The sequence below is a fragment of the Podarcis melisellensis genome (genome assembly GCF_964234715.1).
Source record: "Podarcis melisellensis genome assembly, chromosome: 7".
Lineage (NCBI taxonomy): Eukaryota > Metazoa > Chordata > Lepidosauria > Squamata > Lacertidae > Podarcis > Podarcis melisellensis.
In genome coordinates, this window is record NC_138539.1 from 27,690,372 (window position 1) to 27,704,028 (window position 13,657).

The 13,657-nt window shown below is 43.5% G+C and overlaps 1 protein-coding gene across 2 annotated transcripts in view; it reads right to left on the reverse strand.

Annotated features, from left to right (window-relative positions):
• CNBD1 (cyclic nucleotide binding domain containing 1) overlaps nt 1-13,657 on the reverse strand; it is a 146,258-nt gene that overhangs the window by 40,742 nt on the left and 91,859 nt on the right. For both annotated transcript variants that reach the window (XR_014170648.1, XM_081919785.1), the window contains exon 8: nt 13,447-13,579. Coding sequence is in view for 1 of the 2 variants with exons in the window: in XM_081919785.1 (XP_081775911.1) it covers nt 13,447-13,579 (133 nt within the window). In the remaining variant the exon portion in view is untranslated. The remainder of the gene's footprint in view (nt 1-13,446; nt 13,580-13,657) is intronic.

Below are 13,657 nucleotides of genomic sequence, written 5' to 3' on the forward strand. Positions count from 1 at the left end.
CGTTTATTGGTGAATTCCGCCCAATGTGTTTATTCACAAATGCACAGGTTTAGCTGGTGTTACTGGGCGTGCAGAAACAAACACGGTACTTAATGTACAGCAATGTTCAGTTTCCTACCATCCAATCAGTTCCAAGTGAAGTGAAAATCTTCCATAAACCTTCTAGTTTTGCTTCAACTCCTAAGACTGTCCCTCCCAGGTGAAACCAGTTCAGTCATTATGCTGGCCTATGGGTGTGAGTTAGAGTCCAGAAATCTGGAACAAAGGGTTACTTTCCACAGCCAATTGTCCATTGTCCCTTGTTAGTGTGTGGAACAAAAGGCCTCATGCTGAAGAACTCCCTTCATTTCTTTACTTTGGCTGGAATGCCAAACATCTTCTGGGATTTAAGTGAGAAGGAAATGTAATCTCGGTGTCTACTGAAAGTGCTCAAAACAAGGGCACAGGCACATATTTCTAAGGAAAGTAATAAGGTGTGAAAGAAGTGTTGTAAGCCATGAGCACACAAACAGACCTAGTGTTCCCCTAAGTCTATCAGAGTAGCACCATCTCCATATCTGTACAATGAAGTCACTGTCAGCAAAAGAGTGTGTCACGCCATGTACACACCCACGAAAGTAGGACACGGACTGCAATGTTCCCACATCTCTCTGTTGGAGTCCCTGTGATCTGCTCTCAATTACAGTGGCAGCACCATAATTTTATCTGTTATTTTTCTGAATGCACTGACATTTTCTAAATTCATAGGCCCATGGCTTTCTCAAAGGTGGAACTTTCAACTTCCTAAAACTATTCAACTTAGGAATGATTTCACTGTTGCTGGCACCTCTGCCCATTTTGTAGAGATTGAGATCTAAACCAGGGTTGAGATCGGGGCAGGGGTGGGGGACGACTGGGGAACACCAAACTGGCTGAGTTCAGAGGTTTGTGCATCTATCTTATTTTTAAAAAGCCAATGTATTCTGAATAGTGGTGGACAATGTATTCTGAATAAGTGAGTTTTACAGCTGGCTACCACTGCTGGGTGAGAGGGAGGGAGTTACCACCAGAAGATACTTTCTAAATAAAAGTAAATTGGCTCCTGTTGTATAATTTGACCCTTTTCCTTTCTCAATGTGGTTCATATCTATATCTATATAATTTAAGATTACCTATAATTGCTTTGGATAGGGACATGGGTGGCACTGTGGTCTAAACCACTGAGCCTCTTGGGCTGGCCGATCAGAAGGTCGGTGGTTCGAATCCCCACGATGGAATGAGCCTCGTTGCTCTGTCCCAGCTCCTGCCAACCTAGCAGTTTGAAAGCATGCCAGTGCAAGTAGATAAATAGGTACCGCTCTGGCGGGAAGGTAAATGGCATTTCCGTGCGCTGCTCTGGTTTCAGTGTTCTGTTGCACCAGAAGAGGCTTAGTCATGCTGGCCACATGACCCGGAAAAGCTGTCTGCAGACAAACACCGGCTTCCTCGCCCTGTAAAGCAAGATGAGCGCCGGAACGTCCTTTACCTTTTTATAATTGCTTTGGAGTAGTTTTCTGCTATCACCCTCTGCAATTTGTATCATTTGCGGTTGTGTTCAAAAAGCCAAATACTTTGTAGCTATAGACACAGGCAGGGAGATGACACATGCAGCAAATGCTGCTTTGTTTCACTGTTCTTTAATGTTGCAATTTTGTAGATCTTTTAATCATTGGTTGTATTTATTTTATGCTATGTAATACCTTAGGCATTTTTAGGAGGAGCAAGAGTAATTAAATGAAATAAGCAAACAAATAAATTCCAGGTAGATGCTACATGTCTAGAGGTCATGTGTCCTTTTTATATTGTAAACCTCCATATGATCCTCAGATGAAGGACAGTATAGAAATTTAATATGAATGTTCAGGATTGGACACATTTTATACCTATTTTTTCTCCTGCAACAAACATCAGGAACACCTTTCCCCCATGATAACCAGTCCCTTTTCTATGTTCAGCAGATTAGGCCCTCCTGGTGTTTCCTACATGGGATGAGATAAATGGAGTGAGGGCCCAAGAAATGACTCTTTCAGTGGTGGGTCATTGCATGTAGATTCTTTCTCTATTACTGAGGTGTATCTGGCCTCATTTTTTTATAGCTTCAGGCAGCTGATCAAGTTGCACCTTTTTCTTTTCTTTTTTTTTGGAGGGTGTTTGCAGGAGAAGAGGTCTGATTCCATCACCACTAGTTATTGTGATTCAATTTGTTGTTTTATATTTTAAATGCATTGTGGTTGGGTTTTTTTTAAAAAAAAAAAACAAAAGGCATGGCCAAACTTGGCCCTCCAGATGTTTTGGGACTACACTTCCCATCATCCCTGACCACTGGTCCTGTTAGCTAGGGATAATGGGAGTTGTAGTCCCAAAACAGCTGGAGGGCCAAGTTTGGTCATGCCTGTTTTAAGATATATACTGTAGCTATTCATTTTTATTGCAGATCGTCCTGTGGCCTATGCAGAGGGTGGTATATAAATCATCTAAATAAATAAATGCTTTGAATGTGTTTGATTTCTTTTAAACATTCAGTTACACCAGTGAAAATGCGAAGTTTCAAAATATGTCCATTGCTCACCCACTCAATTTCATTCGGGGGGGGGGGTGCTTCATGAAAACATGTCCCTCAGACAGCATTGGTCAGGAGAAGGCATACTATGAACAACTTAATCTTCTTTCAAATATTTTAACTGATGACGGAGCACTATGCTGCCCCCCCACCCCACACAAGACTGAATTTCGCTATCTTCAAACTGCTGGTTCATACATATATATGAGCAGCATCAAAGAAATCTATGAGTAGACGGATGACCTTCTTGAATACCAAAGGGGATGAGGCAGCACTGCCATTTCGTGGAATTAAGAATTCCAGCTGCTTCAAAGCAGGCAATCCATGCCTATTAAAAGGAATCATTGTGGCTTATCATGTAAATAAGAGGCTGGATTAAAAATGGTTTAAATGCCTTTTTTACATGTTAAACTAGTGGGGAGGAAAGATGAGTTTGTGACATTTGAATGTTATTTGGGAGAATATTTAATTAGTATATGAGCCTAACATATCAGGCCGGATGTCCTTGCCACCAAGTGTTTTTCTTCCCACCCCCTACTCTTTTTATTATGTCACTATAAAGGAAATTTAGTTGCGTCACAAAAAAGGAGAGTGGTTTTACTGATATAGCTGCATTTAGATTTAATACTTCACCTTCAAGGCATGTACTCCAGAAACTACTTGTTCCGAAGGTGCCCTGAGGAAAACGCAGGCAGAACTGTAACAGCGTGTTGTTGAGGCTGAAGACCTAGAGAGCTTTTGCACATCCTTTCTATCCAGTTTGCAATATGTCACAACGTCTCAACAAATCCCAACGTGTCACCTCCATTTGCTTGGCGGTGCTCCACCTGACCCAAAGTTTCCTGGCGAGTCACAGGCAACACAAAGATGATAATATTAGCCCTGGCTGCCCACAAAAGGAAATGAACAGGCTCACTAGAACCCAGTACAATGGTACCTCAGGTTACATCCGCTTCAGGTTACAGATGCCACTGACCCATAAATAGTGATTCAGGTTAAGAACTTTGCTTCAGGATGAGAACAGAAATCATGTTCCAGTGGCACGGCAGCAGCGGGAGGCCCCATTAGCTAAAGTGATGCTTCAGGTTAAGAACAGGTTAAGAACAAGAACGGACCTCCGGAACTAATTAAGTACTTAACCCGAGGTACCACTGTAGATGCAATTGATCTTCAGTAATGAGAAAAATCCAGTCAATAATACTTCTGCAGAAATCATTTTGTGAAAGACAAGAACCGTGGTGCAGCAGTAGATATCATCCTAGGTAAAGGTAGAGGTACCCCTGACCGTAAGGTCTGGTCACGGATGACTCTGGGGTTGCGGCCCTCATCTCGCTCTATAGGCCAAGGGAGCTGGCGTCTGTCCACAGACAGCTTCCGGGTCATGTGGCCGCATGACTAAGCCGCTTCTGGTGAACCAGAGCAGTGCATGCAAACACCATTTACCTTCCCGCCGGAGTGGTACCTATTTATCTACTTGCACTCTGATGTGCTTTCGAACTGCTAGGTGGGCAGGAGCTGGGACCAAACAACAGAAGCTCACCCCATTGTGGGGATTCGAACCACTAACCTTCTGATCGGCAAGCCCTAGGCTCTGTGGTTTAGACCACAGTGCCACCCATGTCCCTATCATCCTAGGTAGGTAAAGTAAAAGGGAAAGGACCCCTGAATGGTTAAGTTCAGTCGACTATGGGGTGTGGTGTACATCTTCACTTTCAGGCTGATTTCAAACTGCTAGGTTGGCATGAGCTGGGACAGAGCAACAGGAGCTCACCCCATCACACGGATTTGAACCACCGACCTTACGATCATCAAGCCCAAGAGGCTCAGTGGTTTAGACCTCAGCACCACCTGCATCTCAATAGATGTCATCCTATAGCAATGAGAGTGATGGAGACTCCATGGTGGGGGGGGGGGTGTCTGAAAAGCCACAGAGTCCAATGAGGCAGGGCAGAAGGGCTCAACTTTTCATGATAAAAGGATGATAAAGGATGCTATTTTTGTATATTGCATAGGTTGCCAACTCACCAGAGACCAGTTCTTGAAATGAAACATGAAACGGGGATGGATTATAGTATCACATATTATGTTATTATGAATGCTAGCCTTGCTATGTGTAATAATTTAAGAGTAATCCCACCTCAGTATTCCACCTTAGAAGAGGCACTGTTCGTTTCAACCCATTCACAATAAGGAAAAAGTAAGCAATTAGGATTGGAACTTAAAACATGCTAAATCATACTATTAAGATAATTTTAAAAGTGCTGCTCACAAGGGGAGGTGTGGTTTCTTTAAATACCACTATGTCTTATTTTAAATAAATGTTAAATTAATAGCTCTGATGTGATGTCCCCAATGTCTATTTAAACTAAGGAAATAATCACCAAAGTTAATTTTTCAAGGGATGGGGAGAATCTTGGCACACTTTTGTATTACTCCCCCCCCCCACACACACACACCACTTTGGGCCAATAGCCAAAGGTCACTACAATTATATATATGAAGATATAAACATAATTTGTTCCACTTAGCTGAGGTTACTTTTTGGAAGCTATCATTAAATCTGATTTATAAGGCCTTTAAGAAAAGCAGCAACACACTACATCATTTCTGACAGCAGATTTTGAAATCTTAGAACAATGAGATAGCAAAACTAGAACATTGGTCAATTCCCCTTCTCCAATTTTGTGACAACCAGCTGAGACCTGGTTTGCTCTTTATCTGCCCTCTGCTGCAGTCAAAAGCCAATAATGTTTTTAAAGCAGTTTATGAATTCTATTTGTACACTCTGTTTCCTGCCCTTTATTTTGAACTTGTGTTCTAAAGCAATGGAAATATATAATTCCCCAAACCTTCCTAGTAAATGCAACCTTTTTACCAACCAGGTGACAGCAGAACCAGCTGTATTAGCTGGAAGATTAAACCAGATTAACTCAGGCTGAAAATGAAATGCATGTTTTGAGAGCAAGGGTAAGAGAGAGGTGGTTAACTCCCTCTGGATTATAATCAGTAAACAAAGCTTTTTAAATAATATTTTTTTTATTAAAAACTGCCACAGCTTAACCTCAAATTATTGGCTTCCTGCAGGAATGTCAAGTCAGTCCTTGACTGACAATATTTGTGTCTCAGCCTAGAAATACGCAAAGCTATCATGTAAACTGATTTTGCAGCTGAAAATATTTATGACAGATAAAGCATAATCCCCTAATCTGCCTTCTCTGCTTTTATAGTAATTAATGAGTAACCATATATATACTCTGTTGCTCAACACACCTGTATCACTAATCCAAGCTTATACTGTCTGGCAAGGATGACTTGGTTAAATTGCTCATGAAGAATCTTGGAATTTTTATTATCAGATCTCTCAAGTCAACCTTCAGCACTCGGGTGCCTGCCCCGGCCCATTCTGCTGTGCTCCTCCTCTGACATGAAAGCAGCTAAGCCAATGGCAGCCTGAAAGGCCATGACATTCCTTACCTATAAAGTCTACTACAGCAGAATTATCACTGCCATCCACACAGATGTGCTAAGCCAAAAGGATCAGAGACTGAAGGGTGAAAAGCAGGTTCACAGAAGAAAGGAAGGTGGCCTGGTCATACAAGTCTTACGCCAGTGTTTCTCAGACAGTGAGCTGTGACCCATCCTTGGGCCACTTTCAGGTGGATCTCAGTGCCTCCTCAGTTGTCTGACTTATTCCCTACCCACTCATAGCCTTTTTGGTGGACCACTGCCTGCACCTGAATGCAGACCTTCCAAGCATCCCTATTTTCCAAGGACATCCCTGATTTAAAGAAGCAGTCCTGGTTTCTGATTTGATCTCAGAATGTCCCCCTTTTCCTACGGATGTCCTTATTTTCATTGGATAAATGTTGGAGGGTATGGAGTTATCCAACCGCTGAGCCATCTGAAGGCAATCCTGTATAGTGCTGTTGTTTTTTACATTATCGTTATGGAATGAGACGTCCCCATTTTCATCAGAGAAATGTTGGAGGCTATGTGACTGTTTCTGCATGCTGAGTAAAAGTGCCCAGGAGGCAAAGAATGCTGAGAGATGGGGGTGAAGAAAAGGAGGTGTTGAAGGAAATGAAAAACTGAGATAAAAAGAGGATGGAGACAATAACAGGGAGGGAGGGAGGGAATATGAAAAGATAAGTGAAGAGAGATGAAAAAAATTGACAGATGCAAGGCAGGACTCAGGCACAACTGGAGAGTGAAAGGAGAGCAGGAGATGGATAAAAATACCTTTAGAGGCAAGTGGGAGAGGGAAAACCTTGATTTAGAGCGAAGGAAGCCAAAGTGGTGACCTCCAGTTGTTGTTGGACTACAACTGTGGTCATCCCTGGCCACTAGCCATGATGGCTGGGGCTGATGAGATTTGGACAAGCCACAAGCCAAGCAGTGGCCCTTCAGTTAGAAGATTGGTAATGGAAGAAGCTTTCCAGAATTACAGCTTGCAAATGGCTACCAGTCAAACTGTGGAGTGCAGCTACAGGTGAAGTGTGATCTTGGATGTGTTTGTTGTTCATGAAAACCATACTGGTCTGGTCAAGGTATCCTAGAAATGCTTCCCAAAATCATCAGCAAGATGTAGGAGCAACTTGGCAAATAACCTGGAAAGGACTCCACAAAGGCAGAATTAAGACCTCTGCAATAAAGGATGAGAAGATGGATGTTGTCATGTTTGGTTATGCGGTGTAATAAGCACACCTCTGCTAATCTTTGGTTCAGTTAAAATCTACAGAATCACATGACTGTTAAAAAGCTGGGCTTCAGTGGTTCAATTTGATTGGACAACTATTAAGCAACATTGAAGCCAGCCTGGAAGTTACTTGAGTTTTCTTCACTGAGAGTTTAAAATAAAATAAAAAAGTAAAAGAAGACATTTGCCTGCACACATGAGAATTTACATTCAGTTCCCCTTATACACCACATTATTGTATATTATTGTACTTCCTGAAATGGAGTTAACAGTCAAATAATATAAAACAAGTAAAAAAACCCACTGTGCCTTATCTTAATGAAAACATTATATTTTGAGGGAAGCTACATGACAAAAGTTTCCAAGGAAAATTATTCAAATTTTTATGAGACATAAAGAAGATATTGCTTCTATGCCATATACTAAATTTTCTAGTGATTTTATTTTAAAGCATATGTGGGGAATTATGTGCCGCAGTCATTTATGGAGCACAATGGCCTAATAGACTATCAAAGGGAAAGGGGGGGAGAAAACCCCCCTAAGAGGTGATGAGAATGTATAATTATATTTTAAAAACTTTTATAGTAAAGACATTCCACAACAGTCATATTTTTATTAAGATGAAATGCAAGAAATTGGTGCCCCTCCTTCCCCTTGGTAACCAGAATTCTGGGGATGGGTTAAAAGTAATTCATCGTACTGTGGTACCTCGGTTTAAGAACAGCCCTGTTTAAGAACTATTCAGTTTACGAAGTCCGCAAAACCGGAAGTGCTGTCCTGGTTTGCGAACTTTACCTCAGTCTAAGAACGGAATCCGAATGGCGGGAGGCCTCATTAGGGAAAGCGCACCTCGGTTTAAGAACAGTTTCGGTTTAAGAACGGACTTCCAGAACGGATTAAGTTCATAAACCGAGGTACCACTGTACTGATAGGACCTCTCCATAACTGGTGTTTTATTGCAGGTGTATCCTGCAACTTTTTTCCTCACATAGTAATAGTGCATTAAAGGTAAAGTTACCCCTGCCCATCAGGGCCAGTCGTGACCGACTCTAGGATTGCATGCTCATCTCGCTCAAGAGGCCGGGAGCCGGCGGTGTCCGAAGACACTTCTGGGTCACGTGGCCAGCGTGACTAAGCTGCATCTGGCGAGCCAGCACCAGCGCTGCACACAGAAACGCTGTTTACCTTCCCGCTAGAAAGCGGTCCCTATTTATCTACTTGCACTTAGGGGTGCTTTCGAACTGCTAGGTAGGCAGGAGCCAGGACCGAAGATGGGAGCTCATCCCGCCACGGGGATTCAAACCGCCGACCTTTTGATCGGCAGGTCCTAGACTCTGTGGTTTAACCCACAGTGCCACCTGCGTCCCAATAGTGCATTAGCGGTGGATTTATTCTGCTTTAGTTTGTTCCAAGATACTTTGTCAGAGCTGCCCAAGGTCCCAGCTCACAGAGGACCAATGCCAGTTCTTGTTATATACAAAAGTCTTTATTAAGGTTCAGTTTCGATTCCAAAGCCACAGCACGCAGCTCTACGTCTCAACCCTAGACCGCTGAAGTTCCGTCTGAATCTCCTCCCCCCAGACACCAGTTCAAGACCCTAGCCTTGCTCCACCTCCTCCTTTGCTCCTTTCTCCTCTGGGTCTGCCTGCCCGCTGGGGTGTTGCCCTTTCTGGACTCTTCTGATGCTGAAGAGTCCCCGGATTCTTCCCCCTGCCTCCGGCGTGCTTTAGGACCTGGCTCCCAATCCGCGCTCCCGGCTGTCCCGCGCGCCTGTGCATTTGAACTTGGCGCGCGCGCCCAGCCGGCAACCTTCCTCCTGACCGTTACACAGCTCCTGTCACTGCTTTCCCCTTCGGGGGGGCTAGCTGGATCTGACTTCCCCTCTATTCCCTCACTCAGCGATAGGGGCATGGTCAGCCCTGACTCATCTTCTCTTTCCCCTGGAGGGGAAGCCGGTCCTGACACATGGGACTCTTCCCCCCCGCTACGCTCTGGCGGGGAAACTGGTCCCGGTCTCCAGCTGCTGCTTTGGGAGTCACCGCTGGCCCCTTGCTTCTGGTGCGTCCCTCCCAGGACCCCCCTTGCTCTGGCTATCGGTGCCCCCTTCTGGGAATCTTCCGAATCACTGGACAGGCTCATGGAATCTCTTGCCCCACTGTCATCCTCACCTACGCTGCCCTCGGATTGTTCCCCTTCGCTCTCCGCTTCCTCTTTCCCCTGTGCCTCTGCTCCTGAACCCCTGACATACTTCTTCAATGCTGTCTAGACGGGCTATGGCACAACAAAAGACACACCTGACCATAAGACGCACCTAGTTTTTAGAGGGGGAATGCAAGAAAAAAATTATTCTTTAAAGGGAACGCTGAGCAGAGCCTGTATGCATCCCAGGCTCTGCTCAGCGCTCCCTTTCACAAGCCGCGTGGGGCGTGTGTGCGGCGTTTGCAGGCTTTTCGCTGAGGAGGGTGAAGGGCCAGAAGCTAGAACAGCAAGAGGGAGCACTTTGCAAGCGATCCCTCTTGCTGTTCTGGCTTCTGGGATAGCTGCGCAGCCTGTATTCAATCCATAAGACGCACACACATTTCCCCTTACTTTTTAGGGGGGGGGAAGTGTGTCTTATAGAGCAAAAAATATGGTGTATATACCACTTGTGGTATAACTGTGAATGCCCAAAAAACTTTTGCAGGCTTGTGTGACCACATCATGAGCATCATCAGCACAAATCCTCAAGAACAGGGGTCAGCAACCTTTTTCAGCCGTGGACCTGTCCACCGTCCCTCAGACTATGTGGTGGGCCGGACTATTTTTTTGGGGGGGGGGATGAACGAATTCCTATGCCCCACAAATAACCCAGAGATGCATTTTAAATAAAAGGACACATTCAACTCATGTAAAAAGATGCTGATTCCCAGACCATCCATGGGCCAGATTGAGAAGGAGAATGGGCCGCATCCAGCCCACGGGCCTTAGATTGTCTACCCTTGATCAAAAATATGCAATAAGAAGAACATATTGAGGGGCATGTGTGTGTGTGTGTGTGTGTGTGTGTGTGTGTGTAAAATACCCTCCACTATGAAGCGGCCCAAAACTGGAACCCCACCTTCCAGGGTTGCACTCCTGTATGGGTTACATTACCTGTGCAAGTTCGCAGCTCACCCCCACCTCCAAATGCACAGCCCCCCAAAACACACATTTTGAGGAACCACCTAGAAAAAACACTTTTTGCGGCGAGAGTGCATCCTAAAATCATGGTGGCCATTTTAGTCACCGTCCTCTCAGAAGAAAAAAATGGGACATCCCTTTTTTCCAGGACAATTGGCAGGTATGAGATAGTGGTGGGTAAACTCACCCATTTAGACTTGGAATGGGCTGGGTCTTTCCAAGCCTTTTTTCTTTTTTTAAAAAAGAGCTTCTGTCCTAAAAGAATATATAGTATCTTAGAAGTCCACCTGGTTCAGTAACATTTAATTACTGGGTGTGCACGAAATCAATCTCTGTTATTCACAATTTATGCTAATGCGGGCCCCTTAAGGCTCAACCATAAACAGGCAGCTATCATTAGGCTAAACCGGCTTCCTGGGAGATTTACAATTAAGCAGCTGTCCCAATTAAGCAGAGTGAGGTACAGTAATATTTTACAGTTACGCTGCACCTTTCATCCCAAAGCATTTTTACCAATTAAAGGTACATAATGCTCTGTAATAGATGCCTCTGTGAAAGTGTTCGCATGCAAGAGTGAGAAAAGGAAGGATTTAAGCCACAACAATGCGACAAACACCTGTTCTTAAATAACACAAGATGAGCTTGTAAATTTCAAAGGGGGTGGGGGGTGGGATGGAATCCTGTCGTCAGTGAATTCATTGGAACAAATGCTTAAGAAGCTGTCTGAAAGATCCATGTGGCAAATCACGATGGCTGTTCAGACCATCTTAGTAAAAATGCAAAGCATCTGAGCTGAACATATTGCAACACTTCTTTATCAGGCCAGCGTTTATGACCAGATGACAGGGTTGAAGGACTGGGAATGTGCCACAGACTTATGAGGTGCCTTTCCTCTTCAGATTGAATTAGTAATTTCCTCTTTGGTACAAACCATAATTTACCATTATATATATGGTTTATGCATAACTTCCAGACCAGGTTTGTAAGCTAGGATCAGACCATGGTTTGCGATTCTAGTTTGGAGATTCAGCTTCATGTACAAGATAAATAGGTGCCACTCCAGCGGGAAGGTACGGTAAACGGCGTTTCCGTGTCCTGCTCTGGTTCGCCAGAAGCAGCTTAGTCATGCTGGCCACATGACCTGGAAGCTGTACTCCGGCTCCCTCAGCCAATAAAGCGAGATGAGTGCCACAAGCCCAGAGACGGTCACGACTGGACCTAATGGTCAGGGGTCCCTTTACCTTTACCTTTTCCTTTACCTCTACTTTGGGGACCTGCTTTTCAATACAACTCTTAAGAGAACAAAAGTACAATATTCTGTTGCTTCACATGATTTTTGTATGGCTCTCCATGTTCAGAAATGTAGGGTTGCCATACATCCGTGTAATTCTGGACGTATGGCAGCTGATGTAGGCAGTGTCGCTTTTGCCGATTTCCCTCAGCAATAGCTCAAAAACATCCCATTTCTTTGCTCAACAACTTGCCCCTCCCCTCAATAAAAAAGCTTAACAACTTTTCTGTCCAGATTTTCATTGTTTTAAAGATGGCAAACCTAAGAAATGTAATGTCAGAGTCAGCCCAGAGGCTCCCCACCTACACTGCATAAATAGTAGCACGTCATTGTAAACCATTATGAAATTCTGCAGAGTCAAGATACATCAATTTATAGTACCTGTCTGAACTGTGATTTGCTTAGTCTGACAAATCTGTGTTCCAGCAGTTAATGGAAGCAGCTGAAACCATGATCTCAGTAGGATCAGCCAAAAGAGTAATTATACAAATCATGTGAACAAAAAAAAGGGGGAGGAAGAGGGGGGAGATTTCTAATGAGATTATGTAGCAGATAATATATGGAATTGAGCTGGCTTTTTTATTTTTAAAAATTGCTTTTATCAGCTAACACAGCTAAGTATTGAAACACATGCTGTGGCACAATCAGATAATCAAACTGTGCACCACTCATGGCAAAGAAATGGATAATAAGCATTTTTAAACAACTAATTAATCAAAAGAATTTGATAAAGTCATTGCTTTTCTTTCCCAATGCAGTTTATCCATCTAATTCATTCCAGTATCCACTGGTTAATTAAAAAGGTTTTGTAATTTAGTTTCTTTAATAACTTAAATAGATAATGGATAAAACAGTCTGCAGGAATAAATATTTAGCGGGATCCTCCCTTAATCGTATGAAAATGATGCACCACATTTGCACATACCCCCCACGCACACTCCAAAAGGGCAAAGCTAAATGGCACAGCACTAAGAATGACAGGCCTGCGTCCAATTTCCCCTCTCTTCTCCATAATGTTTGCTTCCTGAAATGAACGGCATGGCGTAATCACATTGCGTGTTTCCCTGTCACAACCCCACATGAACAACCCTTGCACCCCATGAAAATGCATTATGCTATGACAGCATGTCACATATCTCAGGAGCTAAATGTTACAGGAACATGAAGGGAGACAGGATGCCTGCGTGGTCACATATTTGTCGGCAAACCCTTATTTATTTATTTATTTATTTATTTATTTATTTCTATCCCGTCCTTCCTCACAAATGAGCCCCATGCAGCAAACAAGAAGTCGGCAAAACAGTAAGGGAAAAACTAAAAACATTTCAACACAGCCAAATATCTCATAGCTAATAATTTCAAGTTTGCCAGGAACAGTATCTTTCAGCCTGGGTGATGCCTGGGTGAACAGGGTTTTATTTTAATTTCTTCTGGATGTTAATTCTGAGGGTGATGGATGCATCTCACCAGAGAGAGCATTCCACAAATGGGGAATGGACACCAAATGGAGAATGGACACTATCATTGGTCAGCACCAATCCACCAGTAACACTACCACCAGGACCTCCCCTACTGATCAATTATGTTCATGTGTTACACACACACCCATCCTCAGGTATTATTGATCTGAGCTGGGCCAGGCTAGATTTTTCCTATTTTCCAAACTATTAAAACCCAGATCATGAAGATGATTGCTGGAGTTTAAAGTGAAATGACACTCACCATGGTCTGCTGGAAATTTCCTCCATTTTAACTGAGCAGCCAGCTGAAATATAAATACCATAGGCCAGTGTCGATAACACAGACAGGCATGGATTAATTCTTCTTTGGCAAGCTTTTCACGCTTTGCTACTTCCTGAAAGACAGTTTCATGCTTAAAAGTAGCAATGAAAAGGTATACTATATATGTGTGTGTGTGTATTTTAAAAAGGAA